The sequence below is a fragment of the Pseudorasbora parva genome, chromosome 21 (assembly GCF_024679245.1).
Source record: "Pseudorasbora parva isolate DD20220531a chromosome 21, ASM2467924v1, whole genome shotgun sequence".
Classification (NCBI taxonomy): Eukaryota; Metazoa; Chordata; class Actinopteri; order Cypriniformes; family Gobionidae; genus Pseudorasbora; species Pseudorasbora parva.
This window is the reverse complement of record NC_090192.1, coordinates 1,492,162-1,519,242: the sequence shown is the minus strand read 5'-3', so window position 1 is coordinate 1,519,242 and position 27,081 is coordinate 1,492,162. Positions and strand designations below refer to the sequence as shown.

The window sequence follows — 27,081 nt, the reverse complement described above, 5'->3', positions numbered from 1 at the left end:
TCGCGGCTCAACAATTTTACGTCCTACCGACCAAAATCCAAAGTACTTCCAGACATGGCTTTTTAGATGTTTAGGGTTAAAATCTCTTTCTCTGCTGCGGTCGAGTTGGGCTCTGCACTTTCTGCCATCTTCACTGCAAGACGTGTCAACTTCCAGCAGTGACTCCTGTGACCTGTCCCTGAACCCTCATGCGCGTGAGCACGCCCATGAGCAAAGCAGACAGCCACGCCTCTACTACCGCGGGCGTTTTTTTCCACTTTTTTAAAATTAGAATATTAATTTTCACCTTTGACATTCGTTTTTTAAAAACTATTTGAATATATATTCGAATTTAGAATATTCGTTGACAGCCCTAACTGACACACGAGTCTGTCGGCTCTACAGCGTTGCATCGCGTTCACCTGCGCAATATCATAGCCTATGATTTCCCAAAATATAGCACTATGTTATCAACTACTGATATTACAAGAACTTTTGAGGAATATGCAACATTGTTTTTGTCATATGTATTATAATAACTGACGGACACTATCATTTCAGCCACTCTGTGCAGATCGAACATATGAACATATATTGGCGGCTGAGACACGAATAGACTATTAACTTTATGCTTTTACTCTTAAACACAAAAGGCACGTCCACTTTAATAAAAAAGGAATATTTATTAAACAAGCCAGATCAAGAGCAGAAACTAAATAAAGTGCATAACTGAAAAATAAAGCATTGGCTCAAAACTAATACAAACAGTGGGCTCAGAGCATCGCGCATTAGGCTCTAAATAAAAACCCTGCACTAAAACATTGAAATATGGCAATTCTGATATGTTCATAAAGCCTACACAAAACAGACGGGCAGCCTAAAGCAGACCAGTTAGCTTACCGTTTTTAGCTGATATGACATGTTTGTCGTCGAGCTGTGATATGCAAACTGTTGCTTGGAAAAACATTCACAATTAAATAACTAATATACAGCTGTTTCATGCATACTGAGCTTTCCTCTGTTAAAGACTTGGATTCCCATCCTAAACATAGACAAAGTTTCAAACACTAATGTTGGACGTTTGATGGAGTATTTCTGTGTCAAAAATACTCCTTCCGGTTTCTCACAACTTTCAGAGAGTTTTTTTCGAGTATGGGTCGGCTTGACGTTAATAGAGCGGAAGGTCCTTGTATGGGCCGTACGGGCTCTTCTCCCGGTAGGGTGCGCGCGCGTGACTAAATGCTCGCCGCCCGTGAACACTGCTCTCAGGTGCAGCAGATCCACTAGTCCATGCAACACGTCTGTTCCGCCGCGCTCCACTTTATTCCTATGGGTGACATCAAGCGACTTCAGCGCTTCAGCACAGCATTCTGGGAAGGCAGCGCTGCATTTGAACCGATTTGAACGCAGAAATGACGGGAAGCGTCACAACATACGCTTCGGTCGCAAAAGTGGATCTCCACAGTCTCTGCTGTCAGGACTTCACGAAATCAACAGTTACCAAAGAAGTGTGTTTTTGACGGAGCGGTCCCGGCGATAAAGGTTCGGTCCTGCTTTGCAAGCAGGCGGTGAGTTAAACTGCTTCAGATGTCTGTGCTGTCGGCTATCGTCACGTGAGTAAACATCAGTAAACGACACTGTATAACGTTAGTTAATTTATCAATGGAGCATGCGATCTATGGTGTGTGTTTAAATACATTTGTTGACCAATATCGGTGTCAGATTATTGTAAAACCACCCAAACATAAACTTAGGGGAGGTTCTCACAAAGCGTGCTTCGTCATTCAAATGCGCTAACGTTACTCCATTGTTGTTCTATTTAACGTTACACTAGTCTGACGTGCAAAACCGTTTTGCTTGCTACTGCTATGGTTTAGTCGCATACAATAGTGTAAATACAGTCCATACCACAGAGACAGACGTCCTGCTGTTGCCGTTTCTCCTGTTCAGTTTATTTCAGCCTCTGGATCTGATTCTGGATCATATCTGTGTTAGCTGAATCTGATTGATAGCCATGGTTTATGTAGGGTAACATCTCCACGCTTGATGATGTCAGCTTTCAGAAGCTCTCGTGCAGTAGCTGCGCGCTCGTCATTCTTTAGCTCCGCCCACTCGATACGCCTCCAGGCGCTCTGTTTTTTTCCGGAAAGACTCGGTACTGCCTATATTTCTTTTATAAATATAATAAAACTAAAGACTTTTCGGAGATATGAAGGATGCATACTACTCTATAGGTACTCAAGATTGACATGAGATTGACTGAGTGTTTCACCGCTCCTTTAATCTGTCTTCTCCAGTGTGTTGGGCTAATCCAAAAGAAGTGTAAAAAGGGGGATGTTCTGAAGACAGACTGTTACCAATGAACGAGGGATTGCTCTGAAAACACCCCCATTAGCAATTAGTGCTTTCCACCTGATGAAATCTGATGAATGCGGCAAAACTAATGAAATCAACGCAGCAAAAAATCGACCAATCAGAATTTTGGTTGAGCCTGAACGTTTTGACTAACAATCAACTAATTGACTGGGAGATTACAGCCCTAAACTTTAGAATGTTGGATGTTGGCGTTTGTTGGGTCAGTATGTAAAAATACTTCACAGTCTGCATTATTTTCTCATGCTTGTTTAGACTCTGAATAAGGCAGTGGCCACTGAGTTTTGCCACATGGACCAGGCCAAAGAAGCCATTCAGAGGGAGATTCAAGAGGAGGTGGATGCCAAAATGTTTAAGATCAAGAAGAGTCTGCTGGATCCCATGCAAGGACCTGTGGTCTACTCCCACATCGGCAACTCTGAGCTTAGGAAAAAATATGTAAATATGACCGCCTCAGATGCAGTCATGGAAGTCTTCATGAATTCTGAAGGCATCTTCAGTAAAAGTATGACAAAGGTGAGCAACTTAAGGGCGTGAATTCTTACACTGTTCACTCATAATTACAAAACAAGCTGGTTTTTCTTCTGGTTTGGATGTTTGTTGTTTGCTAACCATGATTAAACCGCCCATGTTATTGTTCTTCATGGGTGGCATCTTACTAAGTTACTTATTTAGCAGTGCTTGCTTGGGCAATCACCTCTATTACTTTTGTCCAAACAGTGCCTTGCGAAAATATCCGGCCCCCTTGAACTTTGCGACCTTTTGCCACATTTCAGGCTTCAAACATAATGATATGAAACTATAATTTTTTGTGAAGAATCAACAACAAGTGGGACACAATCATGAAGTGGAACGAAATTTATTGGATATTTCAAACTTTTTTAACAAATCAAAAACTGAAAAATTGGGCGTGCAAAATTATTCGGCCCCCTTAAGTTAACCCTTTGTAGCGCCACCTTTTGCTGCGATTACAGCTGTACGTCTCTCGGGGTTTGTCTCTATCAGTTCTGCACATCGAGAGACTGAAATGTTTGGCCATTCTTCCTCCAGAACAGCTGGAGCTCAGTGAGGTCGGATGGAGAGCGTTTGTGAACAGCAGATTTCAGTTCTTTCCACAGATTCTGGATTGGATTCAGGTCTGGACTTTGGCTTGGCCATTATAACACCTGGATATGTTTATTTTTGAACCATTCCATTGTAGATTTTGCTTTATGTTTTGTGTTTAAATCTTTTTATTAGGGAATCCAACAGTTTGACAATCATTGTACATAGCTTTTATGATTCCACATTATAAACATGAGAAACAAACAAACAAAAATAAAAATACAATAACTGAAAGGAAAAACAACAACAAAGCAATCCCTATTCCACCCACCCCACCCTAGGGACTTCACATCAATGGGACAGTCAGTGCTACAATTACTCAAGCTATGCTATCGAGGTAATGGAGAAGGGGAAACCAAATTTTATCAAATTGATCCAGCTTGTTTATCAAAGAAAAGCGGATTCTTTCCAGATGTAATAACCTTACCATTTCATCCAACCACAATTTAACAGTAGGGACTTTGGGGTTCTTCCAAAACTTGAGTATTAGTTTCTTTGCAACAATAAGCCCATAGGACAACAACTGTTTTTGAGATTTTTGAAAAGAAGTGAGGTTATTTGAGGTTCCAAATAACACCACAAGTGGATCAGGCTCTAATTCAACCTGCAACATTTCTGACAGTATTTGAAAAATATTAGTCCAGAATGGGGTTAACTTGGAGCAAAGAGCATAACTATGCAGGAGAGTGGCTTCCTCTGTCTGACATTTATCACATATTGGGGAAACACTTGAAAAAAATCTATTCAGCCTGGTTTTGGAATAATGGAGTCGATGAATAATCTTAAATTGAATAAGACAGTGGCGAGAGTTAACGGAGCATTTATGAATATTCTCTAATGCATTAACCCAAAGCTCGTCATTGATCTCACCCCCTACTTCCTTCTCCCACTGTGATCTTATACCCTGCGTAGAAGGCGAAGTAGTGGATAGTAGAGAGTTATACAGTAAAGAAATCAAGTGACTAACCCCAGTTCCAAGTCTTAAGAGCTCATCAAACTTTGCAGAAGAAGCCTCATTAAGACAAGGCAAATGCTTACTTACATAATCCCTGAGTTGTAAATAACGAAAGAAATTGTTTTTATGCAAACCGTATTGTGCCTGCAGCTGACTAAAGGAGGCAAAAGAACCGTCAATAAATAGATCACCAATAGTTTGAATACCTAAGTCTCTCCACTTTATGAAAGCAGAATCCATAGTAGAAGGAGTAAATGAGGGGTTCCCTCCAATTGGTAAGAGGAAAGATAAGGACTTTATAACAAATTTTGATTTAATCTGCTTCCAAATACGAATAGTGCTATGGATTATACAATTATTATTATAGGCCAATTTAGCTATTTTTGTAGGCGACAAGATCACCGCCCCAATATCATACGGGCTACATGCTTCTCTTTCCATTTGGATCCAAGTAGAATGTGTAAAGTTGTGATCTAACCACATTATGATAGTATGAAGAGCACAAGAATAATAATAAAGAGAGAAATTGGGGAGTGCCAACCCACCTTCCGCTTTGGATTTACAAAGGTGAGATTTGCTTATTCTATGGGCTTTATAATCCCACAAAAAAGGGATAATAATTGAATCCAGCTGCTTGAAAAAAATCTTAGGTACAAATACTGGGATGTTTTGAAAAAGATAAAGAATTTGAGGTAGAAAAATCATTTTAATAATATTAACCCTTCCTATCAAGGAAATAGGGAGTGACCTCCAAAACTGAATATTATTTTTCAATTTCGACATTAGGGGGGGGAAGTTCGCTTTAAATATTGCTTGAAAATCCTTCGTAACTTCAATTCCTAAATAAGTAAATTTATGATGTGTTATTTTAAAAGGAAAGTTTAGTGCAACAGAAAGGTCTTGTACCTTTATAGGCATTAACTTGCTCTTAGACCAGTTTATCCTGTACCCTGAGAAAGTACCAAAATGAGAAATAATTTCTAAGATTCTTGCGATAGTAATCTGAGGTTTAGTAATATATAACAGGATATCATCTGCATATAATGAAATTTTACTTATAGTGTTCTTTGTATTATATCCATGAATATTGGGATCTGACCGAATCGCATGTGCTAAGGGCTCAAGTGCCAAAGCAAAGAGCAAGGGAGATAAAGCGCAACCTTGTCTTGAACCCCTATGTAGTTGAAACGTTGAAGAGAGCATTTTATTAGTAAGAATTCTTGCACATGGCTTGCAATAAAGAATTTTTATCCACTTTTCAAAACTATCACCAATATCGAATTTTCTCAAAACTGCAAACAGGTAAGGCCACTCTAGTTGGTCGAAAGCCTTCTCTGCGTCAAGAGAGACAATAACAAGATCATCTGTATGTGTGTTGTGGGAGTAGATTATATTAAAAAGACGTCGAAGATTGGAGAAGGAGTGCCTATTTGGAATGAAACCTGTCTGATCAGGGTGAATAAGTTTACCAATTATAGATCTAAGCCTGATGGATAAAACTTTGGCCAAAATTTTTTGGTCACATGTCAAAAGTGAAATTGGCCTATAGCTACCTACTTCTTCTGAGTCTTTACCCTTTTTAAGTAATACTGTTATGGTAGCCTCATTTAAAGTAGGAGGCAAAATGCCCACTGTATTCGCATGTGTATACATATTAAATAAATAGGGTGAAAGAAGATCAGTGAATTCTTTGTAAAATTCACTGGGGTACCCATCAGGGCCAGGGGCCTTACCACTCTTCATTGACACGATTGTATCTCGTATTTCTGAGACTGATAGTTCAGCATTGAGGGAGTCACGATCATTCTGAGCTAGAGTAGGGAGGTCACATCTATCCAAGAAGTTTTTGACAGCCAGGTCATTGATTAAGGCCCTAGAGGAGTATAAATCCTCATAGAATTGTTTGAATCTGGTATTAATGTCCTTATGAGACGTTAATATATCACCGCTTTCTGACTTAACTTTACTTATAGTATGATCACTTTCCACTTTTCTAATTTGTCTAGCCAATAATTTATGAGGTTTTTCACCAAATTCGAAAAAAAATTGTTGTGTAAATAAAAATCCCCTAGTTATGCGATCTGAAAGAATTTGATTGTATTTAAACCTTAATAAAAGGATTTTCTTATAGATCTCCATGGATGGGAACACAGCATTTTCTTTATCCAATCTATTAATTTGTTGTTCCAGATCTGCCAATTCAGCCCTTTTTCTTTTCTTTCTCGCAGCCTGAAACGAAATAATACACCCCCTAATATAAGCTTTCATGGTTTCCCACAGTATTGAGGGGGACGTTCCGGGAAGGTCATTCATTTCAAAGAAAAAAGAAATTTGTTTTCTTATAAAATTACAAAACTGTGGTTCCTTTAAAAGCTGTGGGTCTAATTTCCATATCCTGTCACAATGAGGCAAGTCAGCTAAATTTAAAGAGAATGAAAGCGGAGCATGATCTGAAATCACTATATCATGATACGCAACTTTACTAGCAAGTGGCACCAATTTAGCATCAGCCAAAAAATAATCAATTCTAGTATATACATTATGAACATTGGAATGGAAAGAGTATGCTCTGTCTTGAGGGTTAAAAATTCTCCAAATATCAAACAGATTAGAATTCTTACAATACTCTTTTAAAAAAATGCTGGAATTAGAAGGCGGTGCTCTACGGGATGACGATCTATCCAGATATGGATCCAAAACTAAATTCAAGTCACCTGCAATGAGTAAATTTGTTTGCGAAATGTCAGGAATCTGAGCGAGAACATGTTTAAAAAATGAAGGTGAGTCTGTGTTAGGACCATAAATATTAACCAATGTTATGGGTAATGAATATAAATCTCCAATAACTATTAAATACCTTCCCTCCTTATCTGCAATAGTTGTCCTATGGGTGAATGGAGTGCCCTTCCTGAAGAGTATGGCCACCCCTCTTGATCTAACTGCACATGTAGAGTGATAGGTTTGACCAATCCATCTACCTCTTAGCTTGATGTATTCATTTTTATTTAGGTGCGTTTCTTGGAGAAAAATTATGTCACTAGATAACACCTTTAGATGAGCCAAAACCTTGCCCCTTTTGACTGGGTGATTTAACCCTTTAACGTTCCAAGTGACCACAGTAAATTTTCTCCCCTTATCCTGCTGCGTTAAATTATCCTGCATGGCATAGACTTATTTAGTATGATTAAAAAACCCATCAGTGCGAAATGTGTAGTCAAATCTTGAGTATACTTGTCCCTTAACAACCCTCCCTTCAACAAACTCTTGCCTATACTACAAGAAAGCTTCGGAGTAAGGCGCGACCCCACTAAGGAAGTTACAAAATACAAAAACAAACGTGGAACAGCAATAACAAGAAACCAAGAAATAGACATTCACTATGCTAACTTCCCTCACTAAACCCTTCTAATAAAAGAAGTATAGAACAGCCCCGCAAAAGGCAAATATTGAGAACTAAAAAATACGTATAAATAACTTCAGACCAAATTTAGAACTATGGAAGAAAATGATACTAATAAGAAAATACTTCAATAAGAGTAATCCTAACTTATTTGCTAAAAAATAGACAGAAAACGGATTCAATAGTGATGAACATAACTAAAGACAATCCGTAAACTTAAACATTAGACCTCTCTGACGCTTTTCATTACCCAGCGCGGTATTTATCAACAGCTACCGGTCCTCAGCATCCTTCCGGCCCGTACCAAAGTGAAGCTCTGCAAACTCTTCAGCTTTCCTCGCGTCCGTGAACACTGTCTCTGTGCCATTAAAAGTCACTCTCAACTTCGCTGGAAATAATGTCCCATACCGTACCCCTGGCTTATCCCGAAGCATTGCTCTGGCTCTGTTGAACGCAGCTCTGCGCTTTGCCACATCAGGAGTGAAATCCGGGAAAACACGAATCTTCTGACCATCATAAGTAAGATCCTTTCGTTCAGCGGCTTTTTTGAGGACTGTTGTCACATCTCGAAAGTAGTGAAGTCGCACAATAAGTGATCGGGGCGGCTCGGTGTCATCCGGGCGCCTTCGCAGAGCCCTATGGGCTCGATCGACTAGCGGACATTCTTCTAGTGACATCGTGCCTTTCAAAAGTTCTGAAACAAATGCGTTGATGTCTTTGCCCCTCTCCGATCCTTCTTTTAGCCCGGATATCCGCACATTTTGTCGTCTAGATCGTCCCTCTAAATCCGTGCACTTGTCTGTGAGTAGATTAACTTCAGCACCTAAACGTTTCACCTCCGATTGAAGCTTGGATATGGCATCCGAAGAGTGAGTTGCTGAGCGTTCTAGGTCGGCAAGAGTAGAACTGTGTTGCGCGGTCGTACTCTGCAAGGCCAAAATAGCGACTTGAGTTTCAGATTTGAGAGCAGAAATTTCACCTCTGATAGTTGTGGCCATCTGTTCAATACGAGTGTCAATCGTCTGGCAAATTTCCACCTTAGTGGCTCGTAGATCGGAACGAAGCGAATTAATAGCTTCCAGAACTGTGGTATCTGCCGACCGTTGCGAAGATTCTTCCGGCGGAACATCATCGTCAGGGGAGGCCGGTGCGATAGGGCCTACCTCATTTTGCTTTTTGCTTTTTGAAGATTGTGTCTTCGAGCTCGCTTTCATCTTGTAACCAAAGAGTGTAACCAAGACTTGAGCTAATATAACTTGCAAGAAACAACTTATTATGCTGAAAATATTGTTACAGATGTCAATTTATTACATTTTTTGCGGGAGCTGCAGGGGAAAGCGACCTACCGACCCATAGCTCACTAGCGCCCCCCCCTTTATGTTTTGGATCATTGTCTTGTTGGAAGACAAATCTCCGTCCCAGTCTCAGGTCTTTTGCAGACTCTATCAGGTTTTCTTCCAGAATGGTCCTGTTTTTGGCTCAAAACATCTTCCCATCAATGTTAACCATCTTCCCTGTCCCTGCTGAAGAAAAGCAGCCCCACACCATGATGCTGCCGCCACCATGTCTGACAGTGGGGATGGTGTGTTCAGACCTGTGTTGCTTTTACGGCAAACATAACGTTTTGCATTGTTGCCAAAAAGTTCAATTTTGGTTTCATCTGACCAGAGCACCTTCTTCCACATGTTTGGTGTGTCTCCCAGGTAGTGTTGGCAAACTTTAAACAACACTTTTTTCTTCTTGCCACTCTTCCAGAAAGGCCAGATTTGTGCAGTATACGACTGATTGTTGTCCTATGGACAGAGTCTCCCACCTCAGCTGTAGATCTCTGCAGTTCCTCCAGAGGGATCATGGGCCTCTTGGCTGATCTCTGATCAGTCTTCTCCTTGTATGAGCTGAAAGTTTAGAGGGACGGCCAGGTCTTGGTAGATTTGCAGTGGTCTGATACTCCTTCCATTTCAATATTATCGCTTGCACAGTGCTTCTTGGGATGTTTAAAGCATGGGAAATCTTTTTGTATCCAAATCCGGCTTTAAACTTCTCCACAACAGTATCTCGGACCTGCCTGGTGTGTTCCTTGTTCTTCATGATGCTCTCTGCGCTTTAAACGGACCTCTGAGACCATCACAGTGCGGGTGCATTTATACCGAGACTTGATCACACACAGGTGGATTCTGTTTATCTTCATTAGTCATTTAGGTCAACACTGGATCATTCAGAGATCCTCACTGAACTTCTGGAGAGAGTTTGCTGCACTGAAAGTAAAGGGGCCGAATAATTTTGCACGCCCAATTTTTCAGTTTTTGATTTGTTAAAAAAGTTTGAAATATCCAATAAATTTCGTTCCTCTTCATGACTGTGTCCCACTTGTTGTTGATTCTTCACAAAAAATTACAGTTTCATATCATTATCATATATTCATATCATCAGGGGGCCGAATATTTTCGCAAGGTACTGTACTTACTAGAGGTTTTTCCAAAGGGCCTAACAGTGTTGTAGTACTTTAGACCAAATTCAAGGATTAGTGTATTAGTTTTAGTTAAAGTTACTCACTCCCATGTCATCCAAGATGTTTGAGTTTCTTCAGTCAAAAAGAAATTAAGGTTTTTGAGGAAAACATTCCAGGATTTCTCTTCGTTTAGTGGCAACTAACGGGTTGAAGGTTCAAATTGCAAGGTTCAAAGGGCTATCACCAGAACAAGCTCAATTTAAGATTGAACATTGGTCTGGGGAGTCTGCTCTGTATTTTCTACTGCACAAGAGGCATGATAAATGAGCATAATTTAAATGACTCTGTACGCAATTGGATAGTCCTTCAACCAATCAGACCTCAAGAGGCGTGATAAACGAGCAATGACCCATCGTTTCTCTATCCGTAATTGTGTTAAACCCACCGATAGCACGGCAGGTGGATAAGCCAGTCTGTGATTGGTTCCCGCAAAAGTGTAACAGCAGCAATAGATATTAATGAACAGGTTTTCAGACTTGAGTTTCCGGGCGAAATCAAATCGCCGGCAGATCAGGCTGGGTTTACCCAGTCTATCTCTACACGATTCCAGCCGAGGAATAAGGGTCTTATCTGGACAAACCATTGGTAATTTAAAAAATAAAAACATAAAATTGTATTTACTCTTTAACCACATATGCTCGTTTTACACTAGCTCTTCGATGCTTCGAAGTGTATACAAGTGTGGAGGACCGTTCAAAAGTTGTAATATGTTGGATGACACGTATTTATGTCTTTGTATTGATTTATTGTTTAAAATGGTCCTTTTGTGTGCATATCCTGGATGTTGTTGAAATCTTTTGAAACACTGGGTCGGTGCTTTCGCCTACGTCACTCGAGACCTTGTGACTAAGTAATGCGTGGTTAAAAAGTATATTAACGTTACATTTTTTTTTAAAGAAAATGACCGATCGTGGACCCTTCTACCTCGGCTGGAATCGTGTCAAGTCCTTGAAACGGTCATTTGGACCTTCAACTCGAGATGTTCATGTCTATCTTTCTTCGGTGGAAAAGAAATTGAGTTTTTTGAGGAAAACATTCCAGGATTTTTCTCCCCATAATGGACTTCAGTGGGAAGGTCGGCTGAAGGTCCGACTCAGTGCAGTTTCAGAGGAAGAGCTTCAGAGACTCTGATGATCCCAGAGGAATAGAGTCTGATCCAGACAAACCATCACACATTTGAAAAAAACAAACACAAAAACATTTATATACTTTTTAACCTCAAATGCTCGACTTCGGTGTTGTTCTTCTTCACGGCGGATGATGTCATCACGTATGAAAGGTCACATGACGCAGGTGGAAGTGCCGACCCAGTGTTAAAATGAACGTGCAAAGACCAAAAATGTTGGATGATTTTAAAGTTGGAGGAGAACGTGAGATGGAGTTTTTTGGCACTTCCACCTGCGTGACGTTTCCGACATGATGACGTCATACACCGTGAAGAAGAACAACACCGAAGTCGAGCATTTGAGGTTAAAAAGTATATAAATGTTTTTGTGTTTGTTTTTTTCAAATGTCTGATGTTTTGTCTGGATCAGACTCTATTCCTCTGGGATCATCAGAGTCTCTGAAGCTCTTCCTCTGAAACTGGACTGATTTGGACCTTCAACCGTTCCATTGAAGTCCATTATGGGGAGAAAAATCCTGGAATGTTTTCCTCAAAAAAACTTCCTTTTCTTTCCGACTGAAGAAAAAAAGACATGAACATCTTGGATGAGATGGGGGAGAGGAAATCATCAGGAGATTTGAATTCTGAGCTAATCTTTTAAGACAAAGACCTGAAGATGGTCTGAATGATTTATACAGTGTAATAACGCTTTCCTTTGGGCTGAATAAAGCTTTGTAAGAGTCTGCACAGACCACAATAAGACCGGACTCTGAGTCTGAATCAGGATGAGTTCATGGTGAGACCAAAACCATGGTCTTGGATTTGAGCTAGAGACTGACTCAATCGAGTCCGTTCTCGAATACTAAAACACTGACACCAAACCAAGATTTAAGTATTAAACTTGCAGTTTATATCACAATTATGAGTTTACATCTCTCAGTTTTTACCTTTTCTTTGGATTCTGAGGGTGCTTTCACACCTGCCTCATTTAGTTCGGTTGAATCGTACTAGAGTTTGTTTCCCTCTTTGGTGCGGTTCGTTTGGTCAGGTCTGAAAGCAGCAATCGCACTCGGGTGCGCACCAAAGCGGACCAAACAAGCGTACCGAGACCTCCTTGGAGAGCTGGTCTCGGTACGTTTTCAAACGAACTCTGGAGCGGTTCGTTTGTGGTGAGAAGGTGATCCGACCTCGAACAGAACCAACCGCAAAAGTACTGATCATTTTTGGACTAAACCAGCTGCCGCAGTTAGCTGCGCTGACATTGTGTGCATGATATTATTACCTGATAGATCGTTGGCAATATTTTCGGGAAGATGAGCATGTCAGTTAAGAATAATTAATGCACGCCTCCTTGAAGTGACGAGCGATGCGCGCTCGCCGTCTGCAGTTCATTAGAGCGGCGTTTTCACGTCGCATCCGCGCTTCATTATAGAAATGTATAGTTTGCATACTGTGGTAAATACACACAGTGTAGTAGATTATGGCCAGGGACAAAACTGGCCCGCGTAGTCGTCTCTCCATAGTGTTATTATAGTTTGCTGGCTTTGCCTCTTCTGTTGGAATTTTTCCACCCGCAAATTCTGACCAATCGAAAAGCAGTTTAGGAAATACGCCATGACCAATGAGTGATGTAGATGTTGTCACGTGCCTGCGTTTTGGTTAGTTTCAACTGGTTCAGACCAAAGCAATCAGAGTGGTGTGAAAAGGAACCAAAAAAGCTGAAAAATGCAACAATGTATAATTGTTTGCCCTTGGTTCGGACCAAATGAACCAAACTAGAGATGTGAAAGCACCCTGAGTTTACATCTAGCAATTCTGTTTAGTTTTTTCCACCAACCCCCCAAAAAAGCATATTTTATATCTCACAATTCTAACTTTTTTCTTGCAGTTGCGAGTTTATGTTTCACAATCGCAAACACATTATATCAGCGTACGGTAGTTTTGTTTTCCTAAGGTTGGGTGCCCAGATGTAATTATAGTTCCCAATGAGATTCTTACGGTGCTTTCACACCTACCTTGTTTGGTCCGGATTTTCGAACTTTTCAGTTAAAAATGACAGGTGTGAAACCTCCCTCAGACCAAACTGAGCAAAGGTTCGGTTCGTTTCTTGTGTGAAAGCATTTTCTGTATAGTTCAGACTTTCAGACCATTTACAGGACTTTGGTGTAGGATTAGTGAACAAACACAGGTTAAACTCAGGAGCCGCAGCATTTTAAACAGAACCGCTTTGCCGATTTGCCTCGAGTATAGTTGGTGCTGCAGATAGTAATGCCATAATATTAACAGTATTGGCAATGATATGCGTCTGTTCATTCATTCTTGTCAAAGTTAGCCGCTGAATTGACAACACACTGACGTCAGACGCACGTTAAACAATCACCGCTAACAAACCAATCAGTGTTAAGATTCAGACCACATAGATGATGACGACAGGACGCCAGTGCGAGTGTAAAGTTCTTTAGTGCGCTCGCATAACTGCAATGTGAAAGCAAACCAAAATGAACCAAATGCATACAATGTATCAAAACACGAACTTTGGTTCGGACCTTGGTGCGGACTTTCAGGTGTGAAAATGCCCTTAAAGGGATAGTTCACCCCAAAACGAACGTTCTCGTTTTTTCCCAAATCCGTATTACGGGCTTTCCTCTTTTTGCTTGGTCTTTGCAATTACGATGCACCGGGAAAACACTGAAAAAAAATGCTTTTCTTACTTAGTATTTTTGTCTTGTTTCTAGTCCAAACATCAAAAAATTCATAAAACAAGAAGTATTTACTAGACAAGCAAAAGTAAATGTCTTGTTTTGGGGAAAATATGAAGAGAGTTTTAAAAATTAAGAATTTTTAAATATTTTGACTAGAAACAAGACAAAAATACTGAGTAAGAAAAGCATTTTTTGCAGTGCGAAGCTTTCAAGCTTCAAAAAGTGTGTGGTTGATGAACTAGTCTTTTAAAATGGTCTCTTATTTCATGCTGCATTCTTGGTAATTGCAGTAGTAATTCTTTTTAGCGGTTTAAGGATGTAAAGGGTGGCAGATGAAAGTAGGAGAGGGATCAGTCGCTCTCTTTATTAATGTGATGTCACGCTCGTCATCTGCTAATCCCATCCAGAAATGTTTTTCACACTACTTATACACTGCATGAAAACACTGGAATACGGCATTATCCGGGCATGGTAAACTCCTGTGTAATTTGAGGTTTACCGGACGTATGTGGGAAAAAGCGGATCAGAGTAACATGGAACAGTATATTTCAAGATACACCCGGAAACCTCACATATGCGGACATATACAGGCATCCGTGAAATTTCACGGAAATATACAGCTGAAACACTGCTGGGTGCTAGGACTGGTGACTGTTAGGTGTAAAGAAGGCCTTTCATATGTTAATGACACTGAGGTGCTGGCTGTTCTCAGAGGGAGGGGTGGCAGGGGAGGACTTCAGGATTGAGAATTATGACTCTTAAGCCGGGTGCACACTGTGCGATTTTGGCCACGATTTGGCCGTCTGGGACAAATTTAGCAAATCCTAAAAGATTCCTCTGATCCTAGGCTAAAATCTGACGTCTTTGGTCGTTAGTTTGACATGTTCACCGGCAGCCGATTAATGAGCGCTGCGATCAAATTTTACCTCAGACGAAATTCTGGCAGTGTCAGAAGATTTGGCAGACAATCCTGCAGTGTGACTTCTCCTACGACAACAGTCAAATATCTCCGTTTTTCAAGACAAACTATGACCAAAACGAGAGCTAGAGATTTCTTTGTAGTCAGCATTTCAGTCCCGCGTGTAATGCAGCTCACTGTCACTGAACGCGTCATTCATTGATGATATAAAACTCCGGGTGAGTTTTCTTGCGCGTGTCCGTTTTTAGCACACCTTAACTATCGTTCAGTCTGACATTAATGCCAACTGAGATCTTACAGTGTGACATGGCGATCATGTTCGTACAGTCTGACAAGGGACATTCGCAAAGGATTTTGAAAATCGCACAGTGTGCAGGACCCATTAATCAAAGTTTTTAAACAAACACTACAAAATAAACACCCCGAAAATATAGTCACAAAAACAGAGTATTTAAATTAAGAAATTGAATGGAACAAATAAAGGAAAATTAACCAACCATTTTAGAATAACACACATTTATACATCATTACCATTGAGTCTTTGTGGTCCTCATGCAGTTGCTGTTTTGACTGATCTTTCCCTCTTTGTACATGAACCTATTCATGGCGTTTCTCACTGCAAAAAAAATGCTCTTCTTACTTATTTTTGTCTTGTTTCTAGTCCAAGCATCTAAGAGGTATTTACTAGTCAAGCAAAAGTTATTGTCTTGTTTTGGGGAAAATAACTCAAAATGAAGAGAGTTTTTGCTTAAAATAAGATCAATAATCTGCCAATGGGGTGAGAAAAATAATCTTAATTCAAACAGAAAACAAGATTATTTTTCTCACCCCATTGGCAGATTATTTATCTTATTTTAAGCAAAAACTCTCTTCATTTTGAGTTATTTTCCCCCAAAACAAGACAATAATTAGTACTTGTCTAGTAAATGTTTCTTAACGTAAGAATTGTTTGATATTTTGACTAGAAACAAGACAAAAATACTAAGTAAGAAAAGCATTTTTTGCTGTGCTGCTATGGTTTGATGAAGTGAATCCGACTGAGAACATGAATGTTTCTAATTTATTCATTTTCAATGTTGTGGAATGAACTTATTGTGTTGTGTGTGTGTGTGTGTGTGTGTGTGTCCTCAGAGTATTCAGAATTTCCTGTCATCTATAATCAGAGACAGGCTAGCTAGAGCCTTATTCCAGCTTGCTATATGCTGCGGCTCATTGGACGCCCCTCAGGACCTGGTAGCGAAAGAAAAGCCTCAGAAAAAAGCAGAGACAAAGAAAGCTACAGAAGAGAGAGCGGCAGAGATGCTCCCCACTGAAGGTGCCAACTTTGAGTTTTCTTATCCTACATTTTATTTTTACCCTCTAAAGATAAGGCCCTGATTTACTTACGCCACTAACAAAATTAATAAATGCTTCAGAAGAATTTTGCATTGTTCATGTTTATTGAGGGCGAAACCTGCAAAAACAATAAATAAATACATAAATTCCCGCTTAAATAAATATATAGATAATTAAATGTGCGTGGAGATAAATAATTTAATAAATAAAACGAATGTTGGGGGGGGGGGGTACACATTTTAAAGGAAATGCTCAATTTAAAGTTTTTCCTTTTAACCATTTATTTATTTTTTAAATGTAGCTCGTTTTTATTTTTACTTGGTGCAATATGCTAATGAGGAGGTGTCAATCAAACATCAGAAGGTAGTCTCTATGCCACCATTGGCTGATGACTGTTGACACCCCCCTTATTTGCATATTAGGCCAAGGAAACATAAATACAGAGCCGCATAAAAAAATAAATGGTTTAAAGGGGGAAAAAGACAACTTTTGGTTTAGCATTTCCTTTAACATTTGTTTTATTTATTTATCTCCAAGTACATTTAATTATCTATATATTTATGTATGCAGAAATATTTGGTTTTATGTATTTATTTTCACATTTATTTATGTAGAATTTTGTGGATTTTTTTTTTTTTTGGTCTTCCATTACCAATTCGTTTTGCATTTCCTTTAACATTGTGTTTTTTTTAACATTTGTTTTATTTACTTAATTATTTATCTCCACGCACGTTTAATTATCTGTATATTTATGTATGCAGGAATATGTGGATTTATGTATTTATTTATGTAGAATTTTGTCCTCCATACGTTACCAATTAATTCAAAAAAATCTCATTTACTTTTGCTCACGTGCTTGAATTTTGTTGCCACAAAATGCTTGTGATTTGCATTGATTTGTTGCATTATCGACCTTTTCCTTTATTGTTAAGGTACTTCTTTTGCTAGGATGACATTGGCCCTGTTTACACTGCATGGTCCAAGTGACCCAATTGACCTGAACGTGTAAGCAGGAAAAAAACCCATGGATTCCGATATCCTCAGATCAGATTCAGGCCTCACTCATATGTGGGAATAAATCGAATATGTGCATTAGCGTCTGCCACGTGAGCGATCAAATCGGATATTCCCCAGTAAATGCGAGTCGTACGTCATTAAAAAGGGACGGAGGCGAAAGACGTCGACTCAGATGGACACGAACTATGATCAAGGGCCAGTGTTGCCAAGTCCGCGGTTTTCCTGCAGAATTGGGCTACGTTAACACAGTTTTGAGTTGCATTTGGGCGGGTTTTGTTGTGAAACAAAGGGCTCTCATCTTTTTCTCCGCCTTACGAGAGAATGTTTTGCTGACCTTTAAAGATGTCTGGAAAAGTGCAGTTTGGAAAAACATTTTGTCTGCATCCATTGCATATCGAGCCATTTTACTTCCTTTTCAGGTTAAGAGCGTCTTGGGCTGTTTCGCCAGTGTACCGTGTAAATGCAAATATCGGATACGGTTGCTTTTAAAAGATGATGTAAGCAGGTGGTCAAAAAAATCGGATATAGTCACCACATCGGAAATGTGCATCAAGACCTACAATGTAAATGCAGCCTATGTGAGTGTGTGTAGTCGGTGTTTGTTGAATCATATCACTTCGTACTTAACTGCCTAATTTGCACCTTTGTCCTGTTTTGCGTAGCTGACCTGAAGAGCTATTTCCAGGATCGCGTGGCCAACTTCAATAGCTCACCTACTTTGGCTCAGCTTCGCACGCTGGAAAAGAGGATCGCAGAGCACTTCCACTTCAGAGACTTCAGTCAGCTGCAGCAAGGCACTTTCCTTGACTTCATTATCAAAAACAAAAAGGTGCGTGTTTGTGCTTCAGCTGACTTTTATAAAGCTGCATCGGGTTTGTCACGTCTGTGTTGCTCTTCCCGCAGATCCTGGTTGAGGCAGCAGGGGGCGCCGTCCCCATTGACAGCCAGGATCCCGGCACAAACGGCTTCAGACCTTGCAGACAAGATGTGTTTGAGTTCATCAAACAGTGCGGGGAGGGAGATGTCAGCAGAGTGAGTTTTGTTGCCGGCTTGTCTGTGCGTGTTACGTGTCAAAAGATCTTTGCACGGAGCGACAGATCACAACTCTGATTGAGATTGGTCATGACAGATAAAAGACAGCCTCCTACTTACAGAACCAGATCAACAAACGAGTACGGAGTAGTTCATGAATGCTCTGGAATACAGACCCAAGGTTCAAAAAATATTTAAAACTATCCATCATAACATTAAAGCAGTTGTAATGTTTTCCGAGCAAGTGATCAAATGTGGTAACAGCACTATAGTATTGTATCCATTGGGATTATTCTTCATCCGCTTGCTGGAAAGTTATGAAATTTGGCACATAAATAGAAGACAGTGCCAACATTAACTACACCAATGTTGGTGTCTCTAGGTCAAACCCTGTAGCCCCACCATTTGACCAAAGTTGGCGTCCAAACCAATGCTTACACTAAACTTTTAAACCATAAGGGATAGAAACAAATGTATTTTTTTGATAAACCCAAACATTCTTGAATAACACGCAAACAAATTTGAGCCAAATTTGGATGCAAGGCTTTATCTCCGCAATGCTTTAGTAAATTTTGACCAAACTTGCTACATGTCATCACAAGCATGACTTGAGGCTATGCTGTGTTTCGGTACAGCGCCACTTACTGGTCTGGAGATAGCAATAATGGCTATTTTTGCTTATAACTTCCCAACAGTTTGGCCAAAGATTATCTAATGATATCCAATTTTACCAATCAGCCATTTTGGGCATCTGCCCTTTTGCATTTTGCACCCCCCCCCCACACACACACACCCACACACACACACACACACACACACACACAAGGGCAAAATTAGCCGTATAGACCAAAACCACAATCCAGCTCTCTGATCTACATCAATTTATAAATCACAATACCTAAGGCTTTGGCGGGACAAAAATTTGTTTTAGCGGTCGCCAAAAAATGTTCAATATAGAAAAAACCCTGTTAATGTTATCGCATTGGCCTAAAAACCTACTGAACAACTTTTGATGACTTTTAACGTTTTTTACACGCCTTTTTGCTGTTCCGGGTCAAAAATGACCGGCCTACGAAAAATAGTAACAAAGCAAATACAAAACCTGTGCCAATTGGAAGAAAACAAGTTGCTAAAAGATTTAATCCAATGATTGATATATCCTAATGAGCATTTTACAGGCTAATAAAAAGGACGGTCATTTTTGACCCGGAACTCCAGATTAATTTCTTTCTGTGTTTTTCTTCTCTTGTTTTGGAGCAGCTGCCGTTCATTGAGGCGGCCCTGAGGAGTCATTATGGGATCAGGGACAGCCGAGAGCTCAGTCACGGTCCGCTGAGTTTACTCGTGACTTTCACCCGGAAGCAGAAGGAGCTCAGCGGAGACGCCGTCGCCAGTGCGGTGCGATACGAGAGTCCTCTGATAAACAGAGGTTCAGGGTGAGCCGTTCCTCTGAACATCTATAACCTGTAAAACCTCATCAGAGTAAAGCGTACACCGTATTTTCCGAACTAAGTCGCACTTTTTCCATAGTTTGGCTGGTCCTGCGATTTATAGTCAGGTGTGACTTATAAATCAAATGTAATTCATACTGATGGACAAGAATACGCTGCAAAAAATGCTTTTCTTACTCAGTATTTTTGTCTTGTTTCTAGTCCAAATATCTAAAAATTCTTACATTAAGAAACATTTACTAGACAAGAACAAATTATTGTCTTGTTTTGGGGAAAATAACTCAAAATGAAGAGAGTTTTTGCTTAAAATAAGATAAATAATCTGCCAATGGGGTGAGAAAAATAATCTTGTTTTCTGTTTGAATTAAGATTATTTTTCTCACCCCATTGGCAGATTATTTATCTTATTTTAAGCAAAAACTCTCTTCACTTTGAGTTATTTTTTCCAAAAACAAGACAATTTTTTTTACTCGTCTACAGGGTGTCCGCGGGGTTTTAAAAAGTATTAAAAAATGATAAATCAAAATTGTCAAATTTAAGGCCATTAAAAGTGTTAAATGTGGTCTCAGAGGTATTATTTTTTTCCAAATTAGGTATTATTTTTTTCAGACAATCAGGTGTCCTATTCTATTGAAATTCTATCTGCGTTTGCATTAGTTCGTTTAAATATGGGCTTTAGCATATCTGGACACATAATCAAAGATCTTTCGTCTCCGTCTCGGTGTGTGTTTGATGCTGACGTCATATTCAGCGGCCGTTCGGCATCATCTCAGACCACTGCGCGCTCAACAGAAGGGGCTGGCTTACGGTTTATTTTAGACTTGCTTCAAGGCATATCTTCAACGACTGTCCTCATAAGAGCAATCTTAAATGATTTATATAAAGTCTAAAATGAACAAAAAGAGTTGTGAGAGAATGAGGCGCGATCCATAGACGGTGAGATCCGCGTGTCTGTCTGCTCTTAAAGGGACAGCAGCCAATAAAGCTTCCTGTCAGTAAAGTTAAAGAACAAACAGAGAAAATGACTCGCTGCTCTTGACTAAATAACTTTTGTAGCTTTAATAAGGATTAATTATTTAATTTATAGTTTATACAGTGCAGACCGCATATAACTTTGATAACTGTTAAGACAGGAAGGGCAGGAGTAAACATGACATTTATTATGGGTTTATGTTAGCATTGTTTTAAGTTTACTTAAATTAAAAACTGTTATATTTTTGAAGCCTAATAATAAATGTAAAATCAGTAGCTGTATTAATATCAGTAATACTGGCTTTTATTCATAAAAAGATGCCATTTAAACAAGTATTTAAAATATACTGTCTTTATGTTGTTTCTACATTAATTTGATTAACTGTGAAATTATTATATTAAAAATATAATAAAAATGTACAAAAACATTTCTTTTTTATTGCGATTAATCACAGAAAAAAATGTGTGATTAATCTAGTTAAAGTTTTGAATCGATTGACAGCACTATTTTTTAGTATTTTGTTAAATTCAACAACTTATCACAGTTATAGAAATGTAATATTTGGCTTAGGTTTTGTTGTTGAAAAAAACACTAAATAATTGAATTGCTGAATTGCCAATTATTAATGTAAATCAGATGTGTGTGCAGTAATGCTTCTCCTTCACCAACCTTTGTGAATGTTGAGATCTATTTTACTGTCTGAATGATAACCTATAACAGAGTTCCTCCTGGTGTCGATTCTAAATCTATTCTTTTTTGTATGTTATATATGTCAAAATCTGTGTAAATAATAGAAAGGTCGCTGAAAAAATATTCTGAAGGTAGTAAAAAAGGTATTAAAAAGTAGTAAATTTAACTTAAGGATTGCTGTATATACCCTGGACTAGTAAATGTTTCTTAATGTAAGAATTTTTAGATAATTTGACTAGTAAGAAAAGCATTTTTTACAGTGTGAGGCATGATTGTGTGTGTGTGTGTGTGTCCCCAGGGAGTGTGTGGCAGATACGGTGGGTTTGCTGGGCGAGGTGAGCCGTGATCAAGCGTGTGCGAGTCTGCTGTCAGCTCCTCTGCTCCAGGATCTGCAGGAATGGAGTCAGTGGGAGCTGGTGTTTCAGCCCAACCACGGCCCTCTCAAAGACTTCATCGACAAGTACTGCGGTGGGTCGGCTCGAGATAACATTCTGACTGTGGTGCTGTATAAAGTCATCAGCCTGAATCCACTTGAGTTAGTTTGGACTGCTCTCTCACTAGCCACGTTTCTATTACGGATTTGCGCAAAACCTCTGCGATATTTAGGCTACTATTTCTAAGAACTATTGTGAAATGACGGCGTTTACATTAACTGATGTTATGCGACTAAACGTCTTTTTTCCTCTCCTGAAGTCAATCCAAGAAGTATGCCTTGCATTTTAGTAAGTTTATATATATATATATAACCCAGCACCGCACTATCCATTATTATTAGTTGAAGAAGACACAGGCGTGTTATTCAAGCATTAATTAAAATTAAAAGAGCAAAATGTTTGCATGGTGGTAACTCATAGTTTTTTTTTTACCATTTCATTATTTTGGCTTTGAATTTCGTTTGTAAGAAATTTGAACTGAATTTAGAAATGCTTTTAAAATTAAAAACTTTGCGTTTAATAAACAAAACACATTTTTGAAATGAAGACAGCGTTTAGAGTGAGTGCAAAATAATCTGTTCTCTGAATCAATGGCCTTGGTTGTTATTGTGAGTGTACACTAATAAAAGTAGACAGTTTATAGTTAATAATTATGTCATCTAATCTTTATGGCTAAAAATGTCAGAGTATTGTGATCAATATCCGCTGTCATAAAGGAAAGTGTCCATCAGAATGCGTTTACAAAAATATTTTGACGTATTTTTGTGTGTACGTGTCCGTTCGTGTGCTGTGCAAAAAGGCGAGGAAGAGCGCGCGCGCGTGTGTGTGTGTGTGTGTGTGTGTGTGTGTGTGTGTGTGTGTGTGTGTGTGTGTGTGTGTGTGCAGCACAGAAAACAGCGGGCAAGTCTTTTGAGCTTGAATGATTTAAATCATTTTAAAATGTGCACACAGGAACCGATAAGCAGAATCGAAATGTGTGTTTCTTAACAAATCACCGGTTCTCGATACCCATCCCTAGTGATAAATAGCCTATCAATAAACTAGATGAGGTAAAACAAACCATGTGCATGGGTCGACATTCTCTTGATCTGTGCTTAAATGTGAAAGTGCAACAATAAATATATTTCTCAAATGACACTCAATCGATGAGCAAAATTATCTGGATTATCATATTCATGACGAAAATGTGACTCATTGATGAACCTAGACTAAAATGCTCAGACATTTAGTTGACTTTTTGCGACTTTTTAACACGCCTGTGTCTCCTTCCATTAATAATAATGGATAGTGCGGTGCTAGGATATACATAAATTTACCAAAATACATGGCATACTTCTTGGATTGACTTCAGGAGAGGAAAAAAGACGGTTTAGTCGCATAACATCAGTTAATGTAAACGCCGTCATTTTGCAACTTGACTAAACAAAAACAGGTTGGTTGACTAAATAGGATAAAAACTAAAAAGCACATTTGAGACAGGACTTAGACTGAGACAAAATAAAAAAAAAAAATAGCTGACGAAATTAACACTAGTTGATACAGGTTTAATTTGAATGGTAGCGCCCTATAATAGCTTAATATTTTAAATGAATGCAATTAAATGTAAGAATTTGACAATAAAGGTGATACACACATCTGATAATGTTAGTAAAAATTGCCCTTATAAAGGTAAAGATGGAAATCGAATATCACTTAAATGTTAGGTTAAAGGGATAGTTCGCCTTTGGCTTGCTCAGTTGGGGACACTAAAAATATGATTAAAGTTATTCAACTTATTATACAAATAAAATATATGAATTAGGTCTTATTTAATTCTATAAACTATAGTACTGATCTGCCAACATTGTCGCTGTATGATGGATTGGAATGGGCTGGTGGCATCGCTGTTTTCTCCAGTGCGACTGTACAGCCAAATCTAGTTTTGTCGCAATATTATCCTGTTTGACACTGTGAAGCTGCTTTGACACAATCGTGATTGTAAAAGCGCTATATAAATAAAGTTGATTGATTGATTGATTGATAGTTCACCCAGAAATGAGACTGTGATGTTTATCTGCTGACGCGAGGTCAAAATCCCGGCGCGATCATATATATATATATTTACATAGATGTATCATTAGTGCCTGTGCAGATCGGTCGAATGAGGAATCTATGTAAATATAATTTGATCGTGGCGGTATTTTGACCTCACTCACCGGAAGTAATGGCACTGCACTAGATGAGATTCGTCTGATATGAGGTAAAATAACACAAATACTGTTGTGTTTCTGGCAGAAAGCGATCGTTTCGTGTCTTAAGACATCAGTGTGTCTCCCCGAGCCTCAGGGTTTAATAAGGATTCGTATGTCTGTGTGTGTTTTACTCTCATAGAAATACACCCCATTGACACGCATTATACGAGCAACGGTTGAGTCAAAAATCTTTATTTGTGTTCTCCTGAAGAAACAAACACACCGACATCTCGGACGGCCTGCAGATAAACATCACAGGCTCATTTATGGCTCAACTATCACTTTAACTAAGCAATGCACAGAATATGAATATTTTGAAAATCTTGTCTATGACAGGCCTAAACCAGCGCAAAAACACACTTGTCGTCTAATCATTGTTATCGTCAAAATCCCAGAAGTCAGTATATCACGCAGCCCTACTGTGACACCGTGTCCTAACCTCACGAGACGCGATAAGATTCCAGCGAAAAGCACTCGCAAGGAAATGAATAAGAGCATAATCAAATTCACAAATATTACACCATTTAAACTACTAAATAGACACTGAGTTACTAAAACAATCGTTGTCGTAGAACACACTTGTTTGTTTACAGTTTGATCGCTTTCGTTTCAATTGGTTTAATTTCAAGATCTGAGGTGAATTATCCTTTAGTATGACAAAGCTGGGAGCGCTAAATGATACCCAAAGTAACATTACACACTTTTAACATTAAATAAAGCACATAAACACTACCTGAGATTAACATTGCCATGTTTTGTGTTGTTGTTCCAGCCGCAATGTCGCACAAACATCGAAAGCGTTTCTTAAAGCTCCACTGTGTGATATTTTCACCCATTTCACCCTATACTTCTTTAGAAAGAAGTACATATACATTAAAGAGCACATATATTTTTGAAAGAACTAAGTGTTTTTAGCTAATAATAAACTAAAAAAGTTACACAGTGTAGATTTTCTTGAATAGATTAATCGCGTCGTTGTTGCTGGTTTGGACAAAAACTCTAATTAACATGGAAAAGATGCCTTTTATCGCGTGTAGTTAGGACACGCGGTCAGCGGGGAAACCTTTGCCTTTGGTTCTTACTAAAGTACATTTTCCAGGTAAGACGGAGCTGTTGGCTCTGGAGGTTTCTCCCGGCCTTTTGCTGAGAGTGACTGCAGATACGGGAGACAAACACTTCTCAGAGGCGGCCCAAGATCTGGACCCGGTCAGAACCGCCGGACATTTGGTCTCCATTGTGGTGTCTGATGGGATAGCGAACACGCCCACAGCCCTCCTGGCCAATCACATGGAGACTGCGCTGAATGTAGCCGTTGCACAGGAAGGTAGGAGCAGCTTTTCTCACTCGGTTTGAATTTCTTTCTTCAGCTGAACAGAAAGGAAGATATTTGGAAGAATGTTTGTATACAAGCAGATTTTGAGCCCCATTGGCTACCATAGTATTTTTCCCCTACTATGGTAGTCAATGGGGCTCAAAATCTGCTTGTATACAAACATTTTTCCCAATATCTTCCTTTTTGTTCAGCTGAAGAAAGAAATTCATGCAGGTTTGGGACATCTTGAGGGAGAGTAAATGATGACAGAATTTTTATTTTTGGGTGAACTACCCCTTTAAGGACTATGTACATACAGCAAAAAATAAGTACAATGTACTTACTGTGTTCAGATTCTATTGCAAAACACTTTTGCTGATATTGAGGTGGGATGCAGGTAGAGTTAGGGTCAGGTGTGGGTCAGTTTAAGGGCAGGGTTCGGTGTAAGGGAAGTGCCAACTGTGTAATTACAAATATAACTACAGAAATTAATTACAGACGTAATTACATGCAGGTATTTTTTAAAATGTAAGTACAATATAAAAATATGTTGTACACAAGAAGTGCATTGTATCAAATGATTATTTAAAATGTTAGTACATAGTAGTAAAGGCTACCTAATATAAAGTGGGTCCAAAATATGTAATTTTACTGATCTAGTAAATGCATCTTGATTTAAGAATCATTAGATATTTAGACTAGAAACGAGACAAAAATACTAAGAAAAGCATTTTTTGCAGTGCTGTCCATCATGCTATGTACCAAACTGGTTTGTTTATCGTGTCACACATTGTATTAACTTTGGTATCATGTTTGCATTCTCGGTTGGAAACAGAAATATCGCTCGGGGAAGATGGATACTCGTACGGCGCCGTGGCTGAGTTTATGCTCGAATGCATCGCGCTGATGCCCAGCAGGATCTGCAAGGAGCTTCTGCAGCAGGTACAGAACAAAACTAATCTGTCTCCAGGTAACCAACATTCACTGTGCATCTGTGTCTTGTATCTAAACAGATACAATATAAAGGATTAGTTCACCAAAAAATGAAAATGACCCCATGATTGGGGGGGGGGGGGGTAATGCTGTTTCATGCATACTGAGCTTTCCTCTGTTAAAGACTTGGATTCCCATCCTAAACATAGACAAAGTTTCAAACACTAATGTTGGCCGTTTGATGGAGTATTTCTGTGTCAAAAATACTCCTTCCGGTTTCTCACAAGTTTCGGAGAGTTTTTTTCGAGTATGGGTCGGCTTGACGTTAATAGAGCGGAAGGTCCTTGTATGGGCCGTACGGGCTCTTCTCCCGGTAGGGTGCGCGCGCGTGACTAGAGCGAGAGAGGAAACGCACGCCCATACACACTCTCAGCTGCAGATCCAGTCGTCCGTGAACACTTCTGTCGTTATAGTCCGCGCCGCGCTCCACTTTATTCCTATGGGTGACGTCCAGCGACTTCAACGCTTCAGCACAGCATTCTGGGAAGGCAGCGCTGCATTTGAACCGATTTGAACGCAGAAATGACGGGAAGCTTGACAACATCGCTTCAGTCGCGTCTCAAAGTG

At 39.3% G+C, this 27,081-nt stretch overlaps 1 protein-coding gene across 10 annotated transcripts in view; it reads left to right on the top strand.

Moving 5' to 3' along the window:
- Nucleotides 1-27,081, top strand: part of wu:fj29h11 (uncharacterized) — a 120,890-nt gene that overhangs the window by 23,405 nt on the left and 70,404 nt on the right. For all 10 annotated transcript variants that reach the window (XM_067430100.1, XM_067430101.1, XM_067430108.1 and 7 more), the window contains 8 exons: nucleotides 2,608-2,868; nucleotides 16,178-16,361; nucleotides 18,061-18,227; nucleotides 18,302-18,430; nucleotides 19,691-19,866; nucleotides 21,843-22,012; nucleotides 25,309-25,533; nucleotides 26,357-26,463. In XM_067430100.1, coding sequence (XP_067286201.1) covers nucleotides 2,608-2,868; nucleotides 16,178-16,361; nucleotides 18,061-18,227; nucleotides 18,302-18,430; nucleotides 19,691-19,866; nucleotides 21,843-22,012; nucleotides 25,309-25,533; nucleotides 26,357-26,463 — 1,419 coding nt within the window. The remainder of the gene's footprint in view (nucleotides 1-2,607; nucleotides 2,869-16,177; nucleotides 16,362-18,060; nucleotides 18,228-18,301; nucleotides 18,431-19,690; nucleotides 19,867-21,842; nucleotides 22,013-25,308; nucleotides 25,534-26,356; nucleotides 26,464-27,081) is intronic.